This window comes from Hippocampus zosterae, chromosome 14 (genome assembly GCF_025434085.1).
Source record: "Hippocampus zosterae strain Florida chromosome 14, ASM2543408v3, whole genome shotgun sequence".
In the NCBI taxonomy this organism is placed as follows: Eukaryota; Metazoa; Chordata; class Actinopteri; order Syngnathiformes; family Syngnathidae; genus Hippocampus; species Hippocampus zosterae.
Genome location: NC_067464.1, coordinates 16,989,701 through 17,015,307, shown reverse-complemented (window position 1 = coordinate 17,015,307; position 25,607 = coordinate 16,989,701). Strand labels below are relative to the sequence as shown.

At 41.9% G+C, this 25,607-nt stretch overlaps 2 protein-coding genes across 3 annotated transcripts in view; one reads left to right on the top strand and one right to left on the bottom strand.

The window, feature by feature from the left end:
- Positions 1-1,707: 1,707 nt before the first annotated feature.
- On the bottom strand, positions 1,708-5,719 carry dnal1 (dynein, axonemal, light chain 1). Its single transcript, XM_052085871.1, has 8 exons — positions 5,582-5,719; positions 5,294-5,332; positions 5,047-5,156; positions 4,854-4,909; positions 4,708-4,763; positions 4,447-4,573; positions 4,187-4,327; positions 1,708-2,250 (listed from the first exon to the last, which is right to left on the bottom strand). Exons 1-8 carry the CDS (start codon positions 5,585-5,587, stop codon positions 2,207-2,209), a joined length of 579 nt encoding a protein of 192 aa, XP_051941831.1. The 5' UTR covers positions 5,588-5,719; the 3' UTR covers positions 1,708-2,206.
- Positions 5,720-10,818: 5,099 nt separating this feature from the next.
- Positions 10,819-25,607, top strand: part of gphna (gephyrin a) — a 35,261-nt gene continuing 20,472 nt past the window's right edge. Inside the window, exons 1-8 of one of the 2 annotated variants that reach the window (XM_052085717.1) lie at positions 10,819-11,436; positions 16,403-16,481; positions 16,550-16,607; positions 17,651-17,743; positions 17,947-18,041; positions 18,150-18,216; positions 20,088-20,390; positions 22,850-22,951. In XM_052085717.1, the coding sequence (XP_051941677.1) occupies positions 11,373-11,436; positions 16,403-16,481; positions 16,550-16,607; positions 17,651-17,743; positions 17,947-18,041; positions 18,150-18,216; positions 20,088-20,390; positions 22,850-22,951 (861 nt within the window). In that variant the 5' untranslated portion in view covers positions 10,819-11,372. The remainder of the gene's footprint in view (positions 11,437-16,402; positions 16,482-16,549; positions 16,608-17,650; positions 17,744-17,946; positions 18,042-18,149; positions 18,217-20,087; positions 20,391-22,849; positions 22,952-25,607) is intronic. The other variant, XM_052085718.1, reaches the window with a different exon arrangement.

The window sequence follows — 25,607 nt, the reverse complement described above, 5'->3', positions numbered from 1 at the left end:
AGTGCAATATAAATATAGATATAGATAAGGTGGCTGTGCTATTTACAATTGTTTTTACATCATTTTATTTTTTATTCAGCTTGTTTCTAACTTGTTTCTAAAGACTATTATTTTGCTGGTTATATGATTAGTGATAAATCGATGACGATTAGTTACATACGGTTACTGTACGTGCATTTTTCCACATTTAGTCGGTAATAAAAAGGTAGAACTTTCTTTAACTATGACTTAATTCTCACAATTTCATATTCAGATATTCAGTCATTTCCTATTTCTATTTGCGAATGGTGGTGCATATTTAGGGAGTGATCCAATACCAAGTAAATGCAGGGCAAGGATAGCCAATATCGATGCCAACTTTTTAATAACTAAGGTTGATGCATCATAAATCTCAAGTACCGGTAATTTTCATGATACATGTACATGTTTTTTGTGATGCTTCTTTGTTTTTAATTATTTTACAGTTAAAAAACACGACATAAATCGGACAAAGTTTATTGGCAAATAGAAAGGATATCTTATCTTATCTTAAAATACAGTACTACTAGTCATTGTTAAAGCTGTGGATTTTTTTTTTCTCTTAAAAGTGCACAAAGTGATCACCGGGAAACATATTTTTTCCCCAGGTTCTGTCCAGAAACTACCGTGCAAAAATTAGGTGACAAATATCCCTTCATTGCTTTTCTCTTCTGGGTTTTTGTTTCACTTCAATAAACACGCTCTTCAAAATGATCACCCAAAATCAAATATAAAACACTCAAAAACCCAATGATTTGTCAAGTGCGTTTGGGGAATCAATACAAAAACAAAACAACGTCTAGCCCCTTCAGTGCAAATCTCTTCTCTTTCTAGGGAAAAAAAAAAAAAAACTGGCAAAAAAATATACCAAATGAAGTGCAAACAATCCCCCAAAAATACAAGGCAACAGTGCATAAAAGAGCAAAACAGAAACTACTGTATCGATCTCATCATGTCTTGATCAATCCGATATTAATTTGGCATTGACATTATCAGTACTCGATCTCGAATTAGCATTTTACAATTTTGAATTCAAATCGAAAGAATGAACGTCGTGGAAGTTAAATACACCTTCAAATAAACTCTGCATTAGTTTAGGTTAGTAAGTACATTTTTATTTTAGGTACTTTTATGCGTTCATTCATTCACACCCTGAACCAGTTGCCAGCCAATTGCAGGCCACACAGAGATGAACAACCATCCGCACTCACACCTAGGGACAATTTTGAGTGTTCAATCAGCCTGCCATGCATGTTTTTGGAATGTGGGAGGAAACCGGAGTACCCGGAAAAAACCAACGCAGGCCCGGGATGAATATGCATACTCCACACTGGGAGGCCAGAGCTCGAATTGAACCCAGTACCTCTGCACTGTGAGGCGCTAACAAGTGGATCACCGGGCCGCCCTTATACAAGGGTATTACACAGGGAAAGTATAGCATTATAAAACCTCAGAAGAAGCTTTTCTAGAATCCAGTGTTTCCCAACCATTTTACCTTAAAATTATGTAACGGCACACCACCAAGCAAAATTGTAACAATAGGTATAGAAACTGAAATAAAGGTGAGCCTGTTTTACGGTAATTTAACCCCAAATTGACTTGTTCAGTGTGAAATCTGAGCCCCTTGAATTGTTCACAAAGTGAATATACTGGCAGGAAGCCGTGAGTTATGGGAATGAATGAATAGAATCGGGTCAATACACAGGTTTATTTTTCCTTCTGCCATCTAAGCAAGAACATTACATTGTTCTCCCTGTCACTGTAAATTGCTGGCATAGATAGATAGACAAGGATATACAGGTACTGCCGTTGTAATTAATACATAATAAGTATCAGATCCATTTTGTGAAATTGAATCATTTCCACAGGACACTCATGATCTTAAAAGGTACACTAGGGTCAACATGATTGGTTTTCTAAGCAATTACAAAATTGTCAACCATCAAAAGTAGTGATGAATTTTACAGCGGACCACCTGACAAAGGATTATTCTCGTGGAATATATTATTGTGTAGCCAGTTCAACCACAATATACATGGGCTTGCTGTAAAGGATAAAGCTGAGGCATTCTATAAGAGATGGGAGTGACAGAAGATTAACACTAAGGGCAGGTTTGTCACATCAGATTTTCCAAAAGAAATTTCAAATCGATGAATTTCAAAGAGAACTTTTGTAGTTTTGCAGCCCATCAGTCGTCATCTTCACCTGCATCTTGTTTGATGACGGGAATCCCTGGAGACAATGGGAAAAAAAGGCATATTCACTGTACAAAGCAAGCATAGATCAATTGCCATTCCATTCCTTGCGGGTGAAACTACGTAATTGTGCTGGAATCAGTGGAATCAAAGTGAGAATCTTCCTTCGGAGGGCTGGTAGACTTTGCACTGCCTTCATGAAGAAGGTTCAGCTCGAGAGTGGTGTACAGTATGTGCTTGAGAACATTCTCGATCACTAAAAATGTATGTTTGGTTGTAGACTAAATTATCCAATTGGTGTCATTTCAACATTTTGCCTGAAGTGAAATGAAAACACAGAAAAAGACCTTGCAAAAAAAAAAAACGAAGCTACTTTCAGCTTTTCCCTGTAGGGGCACCACACCAAGTTCAAGTTCAAGACCACTTTATTATCAAATGCGCTCTATGTGCAACATAGAGCACAGATTAAATTTATTTCCAATCAACCACGGTGCAAACACAGGAGAAAGAGAAGAGGAGCCGCTGCGGGTGCCCGCGCCGCCATCAACAGAACAGAAGGATAAAGGACACCAAGTCACTTCTATGATATGTGTGGCCCCCATATTTACAGCGGGTGACCTTCCTGACACAACCCACTCGATTTTTATCCAGCTTTGGACCCGGCAGTGGTTATGAATTGGCGTATAAAGGGTCTTGCCAAAGGACCAATGTGGATGTTATCGTTCACCCTGTCCAGGGTTTGAACACCGGCTCCATGTCTGAAGTAAGCGGTGTTACCCACTGAGACCATGAAGAACGTTAAAAAAAGAGATGGAACGGTTAGGGGCGGGGTTCCACAAATATACATTAGTAGAACGAATAAACCTTCTCAAAAGAAATGCGTGCAGCAGAAAAAAATGGAGTCTCACTTCCCATTTGAGCGACACTGTATACGGCTTGAGTCTCAATCATTTTCTACATTTGTCCTCATTTTGATGTTTGCCCTGGACTGGTTGCCAGTAAATCACAGGTCATACATAAGATAAAACCAACGATTTACACGCTCACAACTATGGATAATTTAGATTATTCAATCAACCTTACATTTTCGTTTTTGAAATGCGAAAGCACAAGCATGGTGACAACAGCACTTTTGCGGAATACGATAAACACTGATGAAATGTATTCATAACGTGCACAAGGTGGCGGCCCGGTAGTCCAGTGGTTAGCACGTCGGCTTCACAGTGCAGAGGTACCGGGTTCGATTCCAGCTCCGGCCTCCCTGTGTGGAGTTTGCATGTTCTCCCCGGGCCTGCGTGGGTTTTCTCCGGGTGCTCCGGTTTCCTCCCACATTCCAAAAATATGCATGGCAGGCTGATCGAACACTCTGAATTGTCCCTAGGTGTGAGTGTGAGCGTGGATGATTGTTTGTCTATGTGTGCCCTGCGATTGGCTGGCAACCGATTCAGAGTGTCCCCCGCCTACTGCCCGGGGACAGCTGGGATAGGCTCCAGCGCCCCCCGCGACCCTAGTGAGGATCAAGCGGTACGGAAGATGAATGAATGAATGAACGTGCACAAGTTCAAGGTGGGCAAGCAGCTGGTAAAATTGCAGTCCACTGCCCACTACTGGCACTTTTGACAATGTTGCAGTCTCTCCATGCATCAATTCAAAATAACAATTGCTTCTCTTTTGTTGTTCTTATGTAAAAATACCCTTGTTAAGTCAACGTGAATTCTAAACTCCATGTGTAAATGTTTTCCTTCCAAAACAAACATTGTGTGTGTGCGTGCGCATGTGTGTGTGCGTGTGTGTGCGTGTGTGTGTGTGTGTGTGTGTGTGTTTTCATGTGTTTTTTTTTGTCAACTTCCAGTTCCTTGTAGTAATCCATTGCAAAAAGATTTTTGAATCAGTATAGTATTTCGTATTATATCGTATTTACAGACAGTTAGATGACAATCCTTTAAATAGATACTGGTGCTGAAATACTTTACCGTCCAGTTTTGTCAGTCTGGGTAACCTCTTAGTAGCTTCATCCATCCATGTTCCGTCAGGTGAGTGTTTCTCTTCAAGAGGATTTCCCACAAACACCAGATCGACCAGGCATGGGAGATCAGCCAGCTTGGAAAACTCTCCTGCAAACCAACATTTAAAATAAAATGTCATCATGATGTGGGGGGCGGGGGGAATGGTGGCCAGCTTTAGAGGTTTGCACGTCAGTTCTGCATTTGGTGACGTTAGGAGCATAGCTCACCCCAGTCTTTGACGAGGTTATTGGACATATAGAGAACTCGAAGTTTTTTCATCAAATGAACACCCTTCATTTTCTCGATCAGGTTATAAGAGATCCACAACTCTTCTAATGTGTCGCCGACTGCATCCTGCAGGAATCCACAACACACGAGACAATATGCACCTTTCATGTTTTTGCACAACCACATCATCACAAAATGTTGCAAGTGAAACAAACTGAAATCACCAAAATGTTTACAAAATTGAATGTATATGCGCTCACCAGCCCAGTAAAGGCCTTGATATTATTTCTACCCAGTGACAAAATTTTCAAATTTTCTGAAAAAAAACAGAGAGGAATAAATCCATGTTAACTCTCAATATATGTTTTGTGTGCCGCCTGACGTTTTTATGTAATAAAGTCCTTACTTAGTTCTCCTAGATTGGTTATTTTGTCAATGCAATTTGTGGACAGACACAGCTTTCTGTGAATGATACAGCACACAGGGAAAGAAAAGAGGCCAACAGACAGCCAGGTGGATGGACAAGCAGACAGACAAGATACATTAGACAGAGGGACCACGTGCACTTTGCTTTAAAATGGTTCATTTTCATGCCTCACTCGCAGTTGGGGATTTTGCCAAGAGTGGAGTCCAACTTTTCAATCGGAGGAATTTGACCATAGAGCCTAACAACTGTGGCCTCGCTGCTCTTCTCTCCGGTCTTCTCCTCCTGAACACAAAGAAGCACAAATTGAACACGGGTATACTAATCAATTTTTGGTCCACTGTTTACAAGCTTTTATCGAAACACAGGTTAAAGTTTATAGAGTAACTGAATTTCAAAAATCTTGTCTTTATGCCACTTACCCATTTGGTCAGGGCTTCTTTTATTGTTGTTGCTTTCCCCTGGAAACAATACCAAAAAACAAACCAAATGAACAAAAACTGTCATTCCTAGTATTTGGTTGATTTTCTGTTTTCGAATGAACACTCGTGATTTAAACCCGAACACGCAGTGACGCTATCATCATTCCATACGGCGTTTGGCCTAATGTTAATATTGTTATATGACGTCCTACCAAACAGTTACAGACAGAAACGGTAATACTGTAAATGCTAAACAGAATAATAAAAATTCGGCGACAAACAACTTACCACCATTTTCGATTTGCTCCTCCGGTTGCTACGATACAGTAAACTTGCGCTTGCCCAGTATCGCCGACACGAGGGCGTTACCGCCCACTTTTTTATTGCGTCCCAGGCAAATAAAGAACTCCTTTGGTTCCAAAGCTTTATTGTGTCACCGATGCAATGCTTGCAATGGTTCCGATGGAATTATGCTAAGTAAAGACTCTTCGTAAGGTTGTCGTTTCCCTACCCCGAAAAAAGGAAGAAATTGAAAATAAGCACACGTTGTACATACGCCCAAATGTCAGTGTATTTTTCTGGCACTTTGTTCAGATCATACCTGTCCTAGATCCATAACACCCACATTTCTATTCTAAAAGAAAACAGCAGTATATTATATACATTATAGTATATTTTAATTTTATAATCATATCCACCTTTCCAGTCCTGCTTCATTTTTAACAGTGAGAATGCATAGCCTAATAAAGATCAGTCGAAGCAATGTTGTACAAGCAAAAAAGGGGAAAAAACTGCTTGGCATCCAGAAGATTGAAAACAGTCATCTTTCCTTTCCTCTCTTTGGTAATTTGCATAAAGAATTCTACATTAAAAAGAAAATTGAACATCTCTTCTCTCCTTCAATTTATCTTCCATTTAATTCCATACAGTTTCTCCGTAGGATGATATGCACCAGTTCCTGAGATTAGTACAAGCGCACCCATTGTCAAAGTTATAGTTTCCTCTCAAATTGTAGACATTGTCCCACTCACTAATTTCGGAATGGTAGCTCGTTTTTTTTATGCTTATGTCGCCCAATACATTATCTGTGCCAGTTTAAATTTGTAAATCTATCAGTTTTAAAACATTTGACTTCGGAAACAGGTTATTTGTATGATTGCGAAATCCAGCCTTGTGTACAATTGTCATAGCTTTTTCTTCTGCTTTTGTATAAATTCCCCTATAGCTCCACGTCAAAGTTCAAGCATGGTTGGACAAACAATACAACATACACAACATTTTCAGTTGCAGAATGTTCAACTTTTGCACCAGATTCTATGGGATTGAGATGGTCAAAAGAGCATCTGATTTAAAACCACAACAGCTGAATTTGATCATTCATGCTCCAATTCCCAAGGCAGATCAGCAACACCACTTTGTGACCAGACATCAGGTTGTGTTCTCCAGCCAGAAAAACTGTCCTGCTCATTGAACTGACGGTGGCCTGGGAAGAGGGCCTGGAGGCTGCTCACGACAGGTAGCGTGCAAAGCACACTGGCCTGGTGGCAGAGTGCAGTGAAAGTGACGCACTGCAAAAGCTCTACCATGCTGAAGTGGGTGAAAGCGGCATTGAGGGAGTGTCAACATTGCGCCTACAGTATTAAGTTATCCCTCGTTGCCAGATTTCACAGGGCAATGAGGGATATAGCAGAGGAAGCAAAGAAGGCAAGCTTCCAGCCCTGGTAAAAGAGACTTGATAAGACTTGTAAAGCCAATAAAATCTAAAGTGGGGCTATGGGAAATATCAGGAGGATGGCGCTGTTCACTGACCCATCTGTTGGAGATGTTACAAGATAAGGGTCGAAGCATCAATGAATGGTGATCCTGTAGCTAATGAATGGTGATCCGCAGTACCCGGTTAGCTACAGGATCCTGCTTTTCCCTTAGTACAACATGTTCTTACAGTCGTGGCAGTTATGCCATGGGACAGGCACGACTGTCCATATTTCATGTTATGCGTTGTGTTTATTATTTTACTTTATTAACTGTTTTGTTAAGCGCTTTGTTACAGCTGCCGCTGTTGTGAAAGCGCTATATAAATCAGCATGTATTGAATGTATTGTATTGTATTGTATTGTATTGTATTGTATTGTATTGTATTGTATTGTATATGATTTCAATTTAATTGAGTTTTAATGAAATTATTATATGACATTGGAATTAAGAGAGGGTAATTTCAAGCCACCTAAACATTTTAACCAAGCAGATTTTTATTTTAATTCAACTTAGTATGCTTTTTGATAGGGTGGTCCAGTGGTCTAGAGGTTAGCGCTCAACCTCACAGTGCAGAGGTGCCGGGTTCCACCTCCCTGTGTGGAGTAAGGATGTTCAAATGGATGGATGGATGCTTTTTGATAGTGATGGCACAACACTAAATCTCAAATTTGAGGTTAATTAGAGCAGGTGTTTAAAGAGCTACGACCCACCAAATTTTGACATTTTCTTCAGGGGCGGGAGGTCGACTGGTTAGTGCATCGGCCTTACAGTGCAGAGGTGCAGGGTTCAATTCCGGCTATGACTTTCCTGTGTAGAGTTTGCATGTTTCTTCTTGCGTGAGTTTTCTCTGTATACTCCGGTTTCCTGCCACATTCCAAAAACATGCGTGGCAGGTTAGTGGAACACTCTAAATTGTCCCTAGGGGTGAGTGTGAGCGCGGATGGTCCCAAGTTGATCCGAGGTGTGTAAAGGAAAAAACAAACAAACAAACAAACAAACAAACAAACAAACAAACAAACATTTGTGTCTCTTTGCATGTTAGTAATATGTTTTTTGTGTTAAAGCACACTGCACCCTAATCATACAATCAAGCTCACTTTCACAAAAAGTATTTAAAAAAGAAAATAAAATAAAGCAGGTCATCTTTAACCTACAGTGACGTGTGAGTGCGTCACCGGAAGTTGTTAGCACTCAGCAGTCTGTAGTTGCAGCTTGTAATAATAATAATAATAATACATCACATTTGTAAGCGCCTTTCACAACACTCAAGGACACTGTACAGCCAAGACCAATAGTAAAACACAGATAAAATAATAAATAAATAAAGAAAGATTTAAGGCGGGTAGGCAAGTCTGAATAGGTGGGTTTTGAGCTGGGTTTTGAATAAGGAAAGAGAGTCAATATTACGAATGTTGGGAGGAAGTGAGTTCCAGAGTTTGGGGGCAGAGCGACTGAAGGCTCTGCACCCCATTGTACTGAGACGGGCAGAGGGTAGAAAAAGGTGGAGGGAGGATGAGGACCTGAGTGAGCGAGAGGGAATGGAGATTTGAAATAGATCTGACAGATAGGGGGGCGCAAGGTTATGGATGGCTTTGAATGTATAGAGAAGTATTTTGAAGTTGATTCTAAGTTTGACAGGAAGCCAGTGGAGCTGTCGGAGGATGGGGGTGATATGATGGAAGGAGGGGGTTCTCGTGATGATCCGGGCTGCTGAATTCTGAACAAGTTGAAGTTTATGGAGGAATTTTTGATGGACACCGAAGAGGAGTGAGTTGCAGTAGTCAATACGGGAAGTGACGAGACTGTGAACAAGGATAGCGGTGGTGTGCGGAGTGAGTGAGGGACGGAGGCGGTTTATATTGCGAAGGTGGAAATGAGCGGATCGGGTAATGTTATTGATGTGGGAGTGAAAGGATAGTGAACTGTCAAGGATGACACCCAGACTCTTCACCTGGGGGGAAGGAGATATAGTGGCATTATCAATTGTGAGGGAGAAACTGTCGGCTTTGTTTAGAGTGGATTTGGTACCGACGAGTAGGAGTTCAGTTTTATTGCTGTTTAGCTTGAGGAAATTGTGGGTGAACCAAGATTTGATTTCTGAGAGACAGTGAGAGAGGGACGAGGGTGGGAGAGAAGCGTCGGGTTTGCTGGAGAGATAGAGCTGGGTGTCATCCGCAAAGCAGTGAAAGTGTAAGCCAAATTTGCGGAAAATGTTTCCGAGTGGAAGGAGGTAGACAATGAAGAGGAGCGGACCGAGGACAGAACCCTGGGGAACACCAGAAGAAACGGGGAGGGATTGTGAAGTAAAAGAATCAACTTGAATGAACTGAGAGCGGCCAGTGAGATATGAGTGGAACCAATGTAGAGGGGTGTTGGTGATGCCTATGGTAGAGAGTCGATTGAGGAGGATGGGGTGAGAGATTGTGTCGAAGGCTGCACTCAGGTCAAGGAGGATGAGGATGGAGATAAGGCCAGAGTCTGCTGCCATGAGAAGATCGTTTGTGATTTTTATGAGGGCTGTTTCAGTACTGTGACGGGGACGGAAGCCGGACTGGAATTGTTCATAAAGACTATTGTCGGTGAGGTGGGAGTGGATCTGAGAGGCGACAGTTTTCTCCAGAATTTTCGAGATGAAGGGAAGATGGGAAATGGGGCGTAGGTTATTGAAGTCATTGGGATCTGAACCAGTTTTTTTCAGGATTTGTGTGACAGCTGCAGTTTTGAAGAGCACAGGAACAATTCCAGTCGACAGAGAGGAATGGATAATGGCTGAGATGAAGGGAAGCAGAGAGGGTAGGCTTGTGATCAGAGTTGTTGCGCAATGTATTTTATCGTTATTATTCTCATTCAGAGTTTGTTTTGTACAATTCACTGAGGGGACGGGCAAAGAATGGGAATCTGGAGGGGCAAGATAAGCATTTTCAAACGGTACACATGACCTACGATCGTTAACAGGCTGCCTAAGTGTGTCGCATGCCTCAGCGTCAGGCTATTTCTCATGTGTACATGCGTGCGTGAGCGCGTGCGTGGTAACGGGTCGACTGCGGGAGGTTGGTTGATCGAAAAGTGGATTTATGGTCCAAAAACCCCTGATTTAGAAGATTAATTTTAGTATCTTGACTTTTCAACTGTAATTTGACCTTGAAATTGACCTTGTGGATCACATGACCTTGACATCTGAGGTGGGTACCTCCCATTTCACGAGATTTGACTGACTGCACTACACGGATTGATGTATAAGAACCTCTCAAAGAACGAACTTCGCTGTTTGCCTCGATCATTCGGGATATATTATCTCAGTATCATGAATAGTGACTTACAGAAGTTAGGTTTACATCCGCAGATATTTTTTTTTCCAGATGGACTTTGCTTTCATTTCATTAGTGATGGATCTGAAACCATGATGCAAATGATAAGAAGCACAGCAAAGATATACTGTACTTTATAAGAGAACATTTATAATCACATTCTTACTGATGAAACCTGTATGAAGTGTTTCTCCTAGACTTATTGGTCCAACTGTAAGCCACAAATTTGCCATTAAAACATAAAGAAAACATCGGAGAAATCAATGTATTCAAGTTTGGCACACTTATCGAATGGCAACGCAAGATGGCTGTCGATTGCGTCATTTTTCGGTGCACACATTGCGCACCCTCATTGGACATCAAAATGAACGAACGGTACCCGCTCAAATCGTCACTCCCCAAAACAGGTTACGCCCCCATCTTGCTGTCTGTTTTGAGACCTGGTCTCGGGTATCCTCTTCAAGTTGGGTTATTAGATGTCTCCATGAAAACATATTGGCGTTATTGGCACTACTTATACAGCACAATGGAGATTTATATTTCAATTACACCTATGTGCTTGATAATAAGGAAATGCGCATCCAGTATTTATTCTGAAATTCTGTTGCACAGCATCTTGCATGATTAAGCGCTTGTTGGTAACTAGTAGTTGTTGGGACCAAACATTTAGCTCTGGAATTTAAATTGGGGTTTATTCTTGTACATAATGCTTGCAACTAAGATATAAAAACGTGTTCCTGTGTGAAGCGTGTGTTTTATGTAGGGAAAATTGTGCTTTTATTTATAGCAGACATTCAGTTGGTAAACTACACAATCTGTGGTTTTACAAATGATACTTAATACTTATTTTTTAACCTAAAATAGCACCAAGGTCGATTTCAAACAGGAGTGTATAGGCGCGAGCGTACACGCGCCAGCACGCGCAGGCAGTCGTCCTCCAGAGGTGCAACGGCAGCTCACGCTCCCCAGCACTGTTTCTCTTATGTGCTGTCACAGTGCAGACAGAGGTTGTAAACATGGCGACGGACGGGATGGTGCTCACCAATCACGACCATCAGACCCGAGTGGGAATTCTAACAGGTAAGAAAGCGTTTGAGGAAACGTCATTTAATGCCCCCAAATTGAATGGGCATGTGTCGTCTACGCGTCGCTTGCCGCTGCTCGACAGTGTCACAAAATTAGCTCTTTCCACTGCAGAGGAGCTAGCCGTGGTTAGGCAGCATGCTAGCCGGTTCCGTTTGCTGTCAATGGTCTACATTAGCAGCTAGCTGTTTAACAGGTCTGTCAGATGTTGAATACGCTCTGAACGACGGGCGTGCATTTCTGTATGAATGTGTGTCCTGCATTTAGTCGACGTGACATGGAAATACTATATGGCACATCCAACACCATGATTTTAGATACATTCACGCTATAGCGAGATATTCTAATCAGCTCCGAGTGACAGAATGAACGTAGACGTTTGGGAAATACTTTCAAAATTAGGTGTTATCCCCGCACCACTAGGAAGTGTTTCAATGAGCCTCAATATAAATATCTACTTTTATTTTGAAGATAAGTGTTTAATTTCCTGTGAAGCTCTATTGACGTTGCTACCTTGATGCTGGCAAGTGGCATAATTTGTAGCAGCGTAACGACTGTGCAACCCCACCGAGCCCATGAGCTGCATTATTCATGTATTTTGGCAGATTTGTTGCCTATTTCTACGCGTGCATTTCGTTTTCGTGACTACGATGTCACTTTGACAGACGCTTCGTCTCTTCTGCCTGCTTGTGTAATCTTCCTTTAAGAGAATATTCATTTGTCAATCATAAATCGTGCGCTTGCACATTTAATCAGCAGACGAGAGCCGTCAACAGGGCAAAATGAATTCTCTTCAGCAGGTAGTTTAGCAGCTTCTCTAATTCGCTTCGCCGATGTTTTCCTTTGAATCGTGAGGAGGATGGGGACTATAGCGTCCATCGAGTCGTGTGGCAGTCACCAGTAGGCCTACTGCCATCTCTCAAAGGCAGAAGGAGACGTGCTCAAAATGCTCAGAGGATGCAAGCCAGTAGCTGACTTGGAAGGCTGTTGTCGTGGTTTTGACGAGGTAGCGTTTTGTATGCAAAACACTGCTGACCGTGGTGTTGAAGCTCACACCCTCTTGACACGTCAGTGCAGTTAATGAACACATCATAACATTCATGACCTGGACTTAAAATGGAACAATTTAATGCTGCTTCTTCTTGGGTGTGCAAACAGAGATTTGGGGAGCTTTCAAAATACTTTCGACCGCACCACTTCAACCAATTCAACAAATATTACTGGAAAGGGGATCCTCTTCTCAATGGTTCTTTTTAATTTTCTCCATCCAGTTCCCAGCCCTTGCTCGTTATTGACCAAAGAATCTAACTTGTTGTGAGACCTGTAAAATATTTTGGAATCTCTAAAGTCAAGTACAGTGTGTCCTCAATATGCGGCAGATTTCCACTCCTGTGGCGACAACGTGACCCAAGTTTGTATGCAAGGCAGAGCATGCTAAAAGTGAAGTCCATGTCATTAAAAAATGTATAAAAACACTCGATGACCATAAATATAAAACAATAACATGGAAGTCAGCAAATACTTAACTGTTCAACACACCGTTACAGCCTTTTCACACAACACTTAGCAATGCGCAGCATGCCGTCAAACGCATTAATTGTGCATTTGCTGCGAGTGAGTGAGGATGGAACTCCGTGGCGTGTCCTCTTGTGCTCAACTCGAGAGCCCTCTCGTGATGACGTCAGCAGGCGCATCGGAGAGAGGCTGGTGGAGTCATTTTAGAGTGCTAACAGCAACAGACCAACCAGCCGGGAAAGCTTCACCGTTATTTCCTAAACGTGCAATTCAAGCAAGAGGAATAACTCAGGAGAAAAATTGAGCCATTGGGCTTTGACATGGAACTGGCAGCGTTTATGGTGAGAGTGAATGTGCTCATGGTTTCAGAAGGCTTTCGTGTTTCTGCTAAATCTAATGAAACGAATATGCAGTTAAATGTGGATGCTGTAAGCATGCAGTTACCACTCAGTCATCCTGGACAAAGATCAGCAGGGTTCCCGTGGGATCCTAAAGTCTTAACAGCATTGCATTTTTTTGTCAATGTGATGTGGTCAAACTTTTTGGCGCAACAAGAAAGGTTTGAAACGAAAGTGGAACCTGTAAACAAAAAGGAGAACAGCAATGTAAAGGTGTGCGTATTTTGTGGAGCTAGACATTCTTAGCATGTTTGACTTATGTTGGATAAAAAGACAGAAGATGAAAATGTGTCTTTTTGTTCAGGAAAAAAAGGATGTACTTTCATTTTTTCGTGCATTGGGCACAGAAGTAGAAATTGCAAAACGCATTCGTCCTCCAGAGTATGCAAACTAAGGTACCCTACATTGTTGCATTTTCACTCCCAAACAAAGCAAATAAATTCAACCCACGCCAGTGGTGTTTCTGAAGGGGCTGTGATGTCAATACAGTCCAGTGGCTTGACCTGGACCGATATACATCAATGTCCATTGTCACTACAACCCAGCCACGTGAAGTCCAAAAGGGGGCACAAAACTTTGGTAACTTGTGTGTAGTTCCAGGGAGCACTGCCTTGTTTGGCCACAAACGACTCATGAATGGACTTCATCTGACCGGAAAAAAGATGGGGATCCTTCTCAGAACGATGGATCATGAGAAAGTTGCTTTATGTCTGATTTGCAGTGGCTGGCATGGAACGCAACAACCTTTGAAACTTACTTGCGATTTTCACACGAAGGAAGATGCCTGTTCACCACGAGAAGATTCCACAGGCAATGGACCTTGAACACTGGACATATCTGAAGCATGTACGGATACCGGAGGTTGAGAAAGATGTGGACCTGCTCATTGGCACCAACATCATACATGGGAGACCTGCGAGGTTGTTGGTGAAGTGGACGGTGGGCCCTGATGACATCAAGACCATCCTATGTTGGGTTGTGATTGGTTTGCTCAAAGTACATTTCCAAATGGAAAATCAGTGTTTGAAACCCGACATGACAGGAAACCTAATTTTACTAGCAAGATTGGATCATCTTTGGGTGAGACAGTTGAAAGGGCAAAATTAGTCGACTACTCACAATGACGATGAACAAAACCATTGACAATTTAATAGTAAATGAGTCGTTTATGTATATATTTATTTAAGATATCCTTTATTGGACTGTTTTGTGTGGAACGTGGCTTGTCTCCCGCTTTTCCCGCCGGCTGAAAGCCTGGGCTGCAATGCACATCCGCACTAGTGGTAATCCGGGTCATCCGTGTAAAAATGAAGCGTTGTGGGTAATACAGTGTCATGGCTAACCCGTGTTAGAAACATAGTCAGAAAGATTAGTCACATTTTCACCCAAAATACTCAAGAAGATGCAAACCTCCTTTTTATGGCAGCACGGCGTTGATAAACTAGCATCTAAAAACGAAGCACAATCTGGCTGATCCATCCATTTTCCGATCCGCTTATCCTCACAAGAACCGCGGGGGGTGCTGGAGCCTATCCCAGCCGTCTTCGAGCAGTAGGCGAGGGACACCCTGAACCCGTTGCCAGCCAATCGCAGGGCACAAAGAGACGAACAATCATCCGCGCTCACACTCACACCTAGGGACAATTTAGAGTGTTCAATCAGACTGCCATGTGTGTTTTTGGAATGTGGGAGGAAACTGCAGTTCCCGGAAAAAAAAACCCACACAGGTAGAGGGAGAACATGCAAACTCCACACAGGGAGGCTGGAGCTGGAATTGAACCCCTCTGCACTGTGAGGTCGACGCGCTAACCACTGGACCACCAGGCTGCCCATTCTGGTTGATGCTTGATTTCATTTCTGGCATAGAACCAGCCTTGTCTAAAAGCTAGCATTAGCAGACACAGGCTACAGTGTATATTTTATGTACCGCAATGTCTTGTTTGGTGCACGGATTGTAACGTCTACTATGAATTACGGATGCAACAGTCAAAACAACTCAGATTTTTAACAACCCAACTGGTCGCATATATCGAGGCCATGTTTGGTACCACATCATCTCCAATCTGTGCCTTCTTTTTCCCTTCGCGTGTGCCGAGGACAATCGGAACACTCTGCTGCTGCATTTTTATGTGTATGACTGTCTTGTGCCAAATGCCATTCACAAAGAATGCCTGTCCCATCATAAGAAGGTCAGTGAGTTGTGTGCCAAAGCTGGTTTTACTCTCCTGAAGTAGATCAGAAAACATCAGCCAATCCTTGCTACTCTTCACCCAGAGGAAATACAATACAATACATCTTTATTTGTACAGCATTTTCACAGGGCCAAGGAAGTTAAAAACTTGGATTTGGACAGTGATGTCTTACTCTTTAGCCTTAGCAATGCCTTTAACCACCAAGTATGACACATCAGTCTGGAAGGCTCCATTGACTCATTGGAGAGCCGCTTGCCACGTATTGTGCAGTGTGGGTTTCGTTCTTCTGTGGGAATAATCTGTTTTTGTAAATCCATATTTCAAGTAGGTCTTCGCATGATTAGATCCATCAGACCGTGGCCGCAAGCTGATGTGTGCCTGGCCTCTGTAGCAGGACAATGGTCCAGTGTTGCTGGATTAGAACAATTCTGCTCGGAAGAATGGGCCAAAATATATGCACAGATATATGAAAAACTCATTGCTCGTTGCAGAAAGGGCTTGATGTCAGTTGTTGTTGCTGAGAATGGCCCACCCAATTATTGGTTTCGGGGCCAATCGCTTTTTCCACACAGGGCAATGTAGCGATGAATGTTGTTGTTGTTGTTTTTTTTTGTTATTAATAATTAAAGATAACAATTTATGAACTACACTTGATGTTTGCTTGGTTTAACCAGAATGTTTTCATTGTTCGATGTAAAAAGTACGCTAAATTACTCACTTAATATAATCAATTTTACTTTTAGTTTGGGTCCTTAACACGCTCTTCAGGATTTTTTTTTTCCATCCGAATTTTCTTCTCATTCATATGAATATGTGTTATATATTATATAATATATGAAAATCTTACCTTCTTCTCAGTCAGTGACAGTTGTTTCAAGAACTTGGCTGAGGACAGGAGTGGGGTCAACTTGAAGGACCTGGTTCATGATCCGTCACTGTAAGTCTGCCGACACACTTGCACAGACTTTTCGAGATTCCTCTAATTTCCTCTGTCACAACCTGCAGGTTAGGTGGGGTCATTGCAGCCTATAAAATTGTTCCTGATGAGATTGATGAAATCAAGGTATGGAATTCGGCTTTGATGCACATGAAGTCGTAACACTGACATGATGAACATTTTGCTGCATGTACAATGTTCAGCTATTTACTGTATTTTTCAGACCATAAGACACAATTAAAACCCTTTTATTTTTCTCAAAAGAGCGAGAGTACACCTTGTAATCCGGTGCGCCTTATGTATGGATGGCTTTTCAGATCGTTGTCTATAATTCAAATTCCTTCCTTTTACGTTAGTGTTCTCATTCTCATCCACATCAAATCGCAATCAATCATCCATGTTTTCGTCGTAGCGCAAAGAGAACTACTTCCTGCTTCTGTGTCAAATAATCACGGGAAATGTGGTCCTACTCGCCTAATCCTGGGGTCACAGAGACCGAAGGCAAGCTCAATGTTTCTGGCGGCGCATTCCCAATGTTGTAATGTGGGAGCACTGGGAAACAACGTAGCAAGCTTCCAGTAGCTGCCGGGGACCGAGTAACAAAGGTTGGGTCATGGTGAATGCATTGAGTTGTTTTCTCGCCATTGAGCTGCCCGCGAAAATAGCATTAAGCAGTAGCCAAAGTAATACCACCACCACTGGTCACCAGATTGACTTGCTGTGTTCAATCCTTTTTCTTTTTGTCTGTCAGAGGATCCTCTCAACTTTTCCTCACACAGGAACCCCCGTGTAATTTCACGGAAAACAACAGCAATTGAGACATGCGGTGTCACATGATATTTTGCGTCCGCGCTGAAACAAACAAAGTAGTGTTAAATCTATCAAATCGACCTCATAACCCCATTTGCTTTATGTATGAAAACGTTTTAAAATAGACTTCTTAATTGATATTGGACTGAATAGTCCAGTGCTTGTAATGGTCTGTAAAATATGTTCGTCTTCATTTTCAAAGAGTTTGAAGCCAGGGTCTCAAACATTTCGGAAAGCGACCCTCAAGGACCTGAGATTAAGACCCATGTTTGAAAAGCTGGCATACAAATTCACATTTCTGCCCATCAAATTTCAGGTCTAAGTTGCAATTGTTAATTCTGAGAATATGTTTTGTACAGGAAACTCTTTTGGAATGGTGTGATGACCAGGAGCTTAATCTTATTCTCACCACAGGAGGAACTGGATTTGCACCACGCGATGTTACGCCAGAGGTACTCGCATGAACGTATTGTTTCATCACTAATATCCAGAAGTATGTTTTGATTTAATGTCTCAATTTATAGGGACTTGATTGATTGCTTTTGAAATTCCATGACTAACTCAGTCCATTGCTTTAAGTCCCAAAGTCTTAATATATACTTTAATACTTTACTTTAATTGATTGCCAACTATCAACCGCTGTTTCAACTTGTAGGCCACCAGAGAAGTAATCGAGAGAGAGGCTCCAGGCATGGCTCTGGCAATGCTTATGGGCTCCCTAAACGTTACACCACTTGGTATGCTGTCCAGGTGAGGATTCAATTTGGTTTCCTCTCATTCCATGTTACTTCTCCTTTCACCAAAATCAGGTTGACTCTAGCTTGGTTCACATGTGCTCATTTACTGTTTTAATTCCAGGCCAGTGTGTGGTATCCGTGGTAAAACTCTGATCATCAACCTGCCAGGGAGCAAGAAGGGCTCTCAGGTAATGTACCATGACTCTGTTCACTCTGATTTTCTGCTATGTTAAACTGATCCTGAAAAGGGTATATTCACTTTACAGTGGATATGACAAGTCTATACCCCCGACCCCCCCCACCCCCGCTCAAGTGCCAGGGTTTGACTTTCCCCCACCATTGTGATTCTTAGCTGTAAAACTCAATGGGTTAAAACATTTTTTTTTAAAAGGGAAAGGAAATTTTGATTAAATCATTTGGTTACACTGCATACATATTTTAAATGTGATGTGGCTATGTTCATAATTAACCAATCACATTTAAATTCATGTTCAATGGGAGTTAATGCACATCTGGCACCAGTGCCTCTGAATAATCTCAAATAAAACTGTTCTAGTAGGCTTTTCCTTATTTATTTATTTATTTTAAATTTTGCAACAATAGTTGGAAGATGTTCGCTTCCTTTGCTGTTTCAAACTATTTATGAGTTCCTCCACATTGTCTACAGCAGCGGTGTCAAACTCACTTTTGTTGCGGGCCACTTTGGAGTTACGTCTTCCCTCGGAGGGCCGTTACGACAGTGAAACCGAATCAATGTTTCATATCGTATATTTCATCAAATCGTATAATTACTTGCACACAACAAAGTGATCGATAACTAGTTTGTTCAATTATTGTTCAGGTGAGTGTGAACAGGGTAAACAAAAATCTCAACGTTATTGCACATGACATTTCGACATTTCGGGACAGATTTTAGCAAGGATGATTTGCTTTCGCGGGCCACATAAAACGACGTGGCGGGCCAGATATGGCCCCCTGGCCTTGAGTTTGACACATGTGGTCTGTCATTTCAAAAACATCATTCAAATACAAATTACATGTGGGAAAATGCATTAAGCTCCGATGAAATCAAGTTAGAACTTTTTGGCCATAATTCCAGAAGGTATGTTTCAGGGAAACATAAAATAATCGATTAATCTGTCAATTGTTGTGATGATTAATCAATAAATTGGATTTTAAAAAGCATGTTTTAATTTCCATCCCTTTATTCAAAAGCAGGACATTATTTCAAATAAATGGCGCAAAAAAATACACAAATTAATTATGATCCTGCTCACCTGTGAAATGGAACGGGATACACGGTAGGAGTCAATGCAAGGGCAGATTAAGGCTCTTCACCCAATTCCATTCATCCAGCAATTTTCTATCCAACTTATCCTCGCTAAAGTCGTGGGTGAGCTTTTGATTTAAGTAATTCATCAAAAGCTTGAACACTTCTGTCAGTATAATTTATCTTTATGTTCGTTGCTGCACACATGAATTGTGGGTGGTTCTGTTTGCTATTTTCTCAAGAATGAGAGAGGTGAATGCAATGGAAGGGCAGTGTCATCACACGGATGCCTGTTTGTTGCCAGAGTTTAAGTCCCGTTCACCCCAACTGTCATGCGCTCAAAGCACGTCAAAATAGGTTAAGTACTGAAGCTCTGGGCTCAGACTTATAGGTCAAGACTGTACAGACTCACAGAAATTTTCATGCTTTAAAAAATGTCAGCCGGAGGAGTTGCTCATTTTTGTCTTTTGATGTCTTGACTTAATGAGTTGCATCAAGAGTACAACTATGTTCATCAGTTATCAGTCGATCTGAAATAGATCGTATCAATAGCTCAGAACAGCTGCGGCGGATATGACAAGTTGCACTGTTGCCTAAACATTACTTTTTTTTCTCCAATTGTTTGAAAAACTTAAAAAATTAAGCTAAAAAATTTAGCAAGTTTAGCTAATCAACACCCATGCACATTCGAACCTTTGTTAGCCGGATTGGAATAAAACTGCACGCATTAGCTGTTTTTATGACTGGGAAATCCTTTAATTTTTATGAATTCAGTTTTTTTTTTTCCAGGAGTGTTTTCAATTCATCCTTCCTGCTCTGCCCCATGCCATCGACCTGCTGCGCGAGGCCATGGTCAGGGTTAAATCCGTACACGCCGCACTCGAGCAGCTGCCTTCTCCTTCTTCTCTGCTGTCCAACGCACACACCAACGCGCATGCCCACTCGCACACTATGGAGCGCGGCACTCAGTGCGAGGAGGAGGAGGATGATGAGGAGGAAGACAGGCGGAGAGGTCGACATGCACACCACCACCATCATCATCATCACCAGCATGGCTCCTCCCACATCACCGCAGCTGCTATTGCTGCAAAGGTAACAGACTAACAGGGCATCCAATATTGCTGCTGCAGACTTGATCAGTGAAACTTTTAGAAACCTCGAAGGTCATTTTGGTCATGACAGCACAGATAACAAGGCTATTGAGCCAAATGCAGTTGTGTAGTGTGCAGGATTACAGTACTCTACAAAATTCTTGGGCATCCATTTGATTTGTTGCTTTGGCCACAGCGGGTCTTTTGTGTTAATAGTTTTGTATATGTTGCACAAGGTATGACACGTTTTCTTTAAAACACTATAATTGGTTGAAAATGTGAATTTTGAGCATCCAGTCGGTCCTTGATTTACAGCAAAGTTAGGTTTCTGTGGAACCAACCTATTACCGACCAATAGGAAAGTCATAATTATAGTACGGTACATATTTTTATGACAAACACTGCTTGAATATAAACCAGTCAAATGAAAAACTGTAAATAAGGCAGGCAACAAGTTTGCCTTGTTCTGCTTAATGACATCTTACGCGCGTTGTAACCTTGAAATGTCACAAAATCTGAGGACCCCATGTACAAAAAATAAAAACTGATTATATAGGCTATAGTTTCAAGCAAAGACCCTGCCTATCTTTCCTGTATCCAATGTTCCCTCTAATTTTCCATGTGGCTGAGCATTAAAAAAAAATGACAACCGTATTTTCCAGACTAAAAGGCACTTCGGAGTATAAGGGCACCTTCAATGAATGGTCTATTTTAAAACTGTACCGGACCGCATTATAAGGCGCACAGACTAGAAGCCACAATAGTGGCTGCGTCTTAGGTTGTGTTATGCATCCACCAGATAGAGCTACGCTCAAGGGAATTCAATGCAATACAGCTCTTTGTATATAGGGCTTTCACAACCGGCTTCGGCTGTAACAAAGCGCTTTACATTTAAAATACCACGTCCAATAAATCAGAATATTGATCCATGTATAAGGCACATCGGATTATAAAGCACCCTGTCGGCTTTTGAGATAATTGAATGCTTTTAGGTCCGCCTTCTAGTGTGAAAAATACGCTTATTAGTTTTGCCTTGGGCATCCAAATGACCAGCTCTGGCCCTGTACTGAGCCAGCAAAAGCGTGCTTACTCGTGGCCCGTGCATTGATGACACGAGGCAGCGCGGAGCTGCAATAAGTTAGTGAATCTCACCACGGATTGGCCATCCACACTTCATACATACTGTGCATTGCGACAATATTCTTCAGTTGTGCACAGATATTCTCATTCAAGCATCTGGGTTCTTTCCACTGAGGGGATCGGTGACTCGACGAGTGGACAGCATGAAAGCTGGACAACACCACGTGTCCAATTGATGGGCTGTCCAACACATTGCAACCGCTATTCCCTCTAAGCTGCGCGTGTGAGCAATTGCGCACTGCTCTCACCCTCTCAGCATCCATTAAGTTAGAGGAAACATTGATTGCAACCATTTTTTGTTTGTTTTCAACCTGCAGAGACTGCACTTTTCACCATGGGAGTAAACAACTCCCAACTCCAAGGTAGACATACAAATAAAAGAGACCAATACCTCTGCAGGGAAATGTTATATTAGTAAGGTGGTAAATCAACTTTAATCACTGTAAAGAAGACCCATATAGACCTGAGACGAGGCAAAATGAAACTGGAAGTGGGCATCTTCGAGCAAGGTCTGCGTGACAATGATTGCAAGACACTGCGGTTTTTAGTCTGCTCCTGCACTGTCACCATTTTTGTCTTAAAAAAAAAAGTTGTACATTTTTCTTCCTGCTTGGTCAACCTCACACACCAAATCAACCTTTCAATAGCTTTTGTATGAGGCTAATGTGAAAATCCAATGCAACTCAGGTTTGACGTTTTTTTTTTTGGGGGGGTGCTGTATACATTTTGCTGTGCCCTGAGAGGGTTGGAGCGGTGCACGACTGCACACGGCCGCATATTCCAGGCAACATTGCACTCCATTTTACTGAACCAAGATATGGCTTTTATACTTTGTTGCTATGGACACCAGCCAAATTACACACATTTATCACTATTTTGAACATGATCCAAGTTTTTGCCCAATCGTAGTTTCATGATGCTTTTCTTCTTTGGCCTATGATGGCTGATAAAAGATCACACACTTACAAAAAGCACCAGATGAATTGCAAAAAACAACCCCCCCAACAAACAAACAAACATAAATTTGGAGTGTAGTGTAGGACAACAGCCAATGCTTATTTGTCGTGTCCTCCTTCGTCTCACCCTGTTTTTCTTTGACTTCCATTTATTTCTCCACCTGTGTCACAGTTTCTTTTTCCTATAAATTACAAGCCGTTCCAAGGTGTCCAATGTACCTGGTATGGATGAATATTTCATCCACCTGATTCATGAGCGTAAAATGAACGTTTTGTCAGTATGCCCACATCATGTCATTCATCTGTTCACTTCTGCCAACATGTGTCTGTATGTGACCCGTGCATGCATTTTGGTGTCCATCAGACAAGCCATGCTGTGGTCATGGCTAAGGGGGGTCCCTATCTGCCTGGCAACACGCCTGCCCCTCCCACTCATTTCACCTGCTCCTGCAGCCATGACCAGCAGGTGAGGCACCCTCACACTCCCTTTTTTTTTCATTGATCAGGTCATCATGTCTGTCTGTCAGAACCTGCCAATTCATATTTCAACTGGCGTACGTGGTTGACGTTTGGAGAAAGCTCCACGACCCTTAAAGCAACAGTTATTAGAATTTTAAGTCAAACCAACCAGTGGCCAGAAGGATACATACACATTTACAGGCATTTAGGGGACTGAAAAATTGCTTTGAAAAACTATTTAAAGAAGAAGCTTCAAGTACACATTCCCAAAAAGTGTTCATGCTTTTTTAGTAACTGCCCTGTTGGTCAATGTAGCAAAACCCAAAGCTCGATACATTCTGAATGTTTCCGCTCCTTTCTACAGATAAACATTTGGACAATCGTTCCAGTCGTGAGTGGCAGTTAATTAGCATTTGCCACACAAGTATCTGACGTTCTCTTGTTGAGTGGGTGAACTGCACATGTTTTGTGTGTTATGTAATTGTACCACCTACCTCACCTCTTTCCCCATGGACATTTTTTTTGTACTTTTTTGAAAATCAGGACACCGTGGTGACAATTATTCATAAGTCCTTTTGGGAGAAACAACCCTATCCGGAGATAATCATTTGGTCTGGGTTCATGTTGTGTAAAAGTCTGACAATGTTTCCATTGTATGAATTGGCCTGGGTGAAGGTGAATTACTACATCACATGAGGCCCACAAGGACAAACTGTTCCGGTAGTTGGGCAATTTTACGGCTGCCAGCACAAGGGAATGATGAAATGAATAGAAATTATGATATAGTATAAAAGCAAAATACATATATTTACAAGAGAGGATGTATTTGATAATTTCCCATTCCTCAGAAAGCTAGGTGAGTTTCCTCAGGGTTCACTACTGAATACTGGATGTCAAAGTCTATTCACATGTGAGTAGATGGTGACCATCCCAGGCATTTAGTTGTATAATCTCTTCTGGGACTCTGGAGGTGCTTTTGTCAGTCTGATGAAATTATTCAAGTGAGCTATTGCTTAAGACATCTCAACTTGCTGTAGAGACCACCGGTTTTTGCATGTTTTATATACAATCATGACCAACCAGGAAGGACATCTCAAGACTTGGATTGGAATTACAGGTTCTTATTTTTAATCTGCTCAATGTGTACATTTTGAGAAGTGTTGACATTGATATCACTTTTGCGATTTTGTCTTTATACACCACTTTGAGTCAAGTATTGCATGATGGTAGAAGGCCCAAAAAGCAGCGTGGCAGGATGAGGAGGGTGGACTGAACAAAAGATATGAACAAAAAAATGATTGCAGGAGTACACTGGAAAAACTAACTCAAACAAAGACCTGGAAACAACATCAGAATCAGAATCAGAATCATCTTTATTGGCCAAGTATGTAGAACACACAAGGAATTTGTCTCCGGTATAACACGCTGCACTAGTATCATTGTAAACAACAAAATCATTGAACCATTTTAGAGTAACCAGTAGTTTTGTAGTACCATTTTGTGGTGCAAGAAGAGTGACTATGTCAGTGACTGTTTAAGGAGTTAATGGCTAGAGCCCTCTTCCTCAACTGGCGGACCGCGATCCACGACCGGACCGCCGACCTCCTCAGTCCGGACCGCCGACCTCCTCTGTCCGGGCCTCCTCTGTCCGGGCCCTCGGAAAATTGTATAAAATAATAATTTATAAAGTGATTTTTAAGTTATACATTTTATATTTGTGGACTATAATCTGCGCATTACCGCGATCGCTTGTTAAAATTATCCGTTGTATTCTTTGCGTGCAGATGTAAGGCAGAGGACCGCGGCAGCGCGACTTTGTGTGTATAATGTTTGACTGACTGGAGACCCTGGTTGAGCAGGGCATGTCAGCGATAACGATGCGCTGATTGGCTCCTCTGAACTGAAGGTGTGTCCATACATAAGCGTCAGCATATACGAGGCGCTGATTGGCTCCTCTGAATTTAAGGTGTGCCCATACATAAGCGTCAGCACGCGTCTATCCCAATAAACACGCATTCAAAATAGTTCTCATTGTTTAATCATTGTGGCCGGAAACAGACGCATGCGCAACGCCACCGTGTGCTCACAGCTTCAGTCCAGGAGAGCCGCACACACAATTAAGACGAAGGTTTCGATTGTGTGCAGTTTTGCTCCCATCTACCAGGGGGTCTTTTAGAGCTGTTTAACAGCAGAACAGGTAAATAAACGTCACAATGGCGTCCTCTAAAATTGCTTCAAAGAGAAAGGTGGACAGTGAAAATCGGCGTTTCAAGGAAGAATGGACTGACAACTATGCTTTCATTCTACCTCTGTCGAGCACCAAGCCACTGTGTCTAATATGCCTAAAGACGGTAGCTCTGGTCAAGAGTCAAAATATTAAACGCCACTATGTGACTGAGCACAGCTCTTTTGAACGGGATTTCCCTCCTAATTCAGAGCTAAGAACAAACGAAATAAAGAAACTGAAAAGGTCATATCAAGACTCAAGCAGGAAGATTGTGACATGTATGACACACCAACAAAAAGCAACAGAGTGCTCACTGCAAGTGGCCTGGGTTTTGGGTAAGCACAAGAAACCATTCTTTGATGCAGAAATTATAAAAGAATGCATGACTGAAGTTATGGGCACAATGTTTGAAGGCAAAGAAAAGGAGCAAATGACA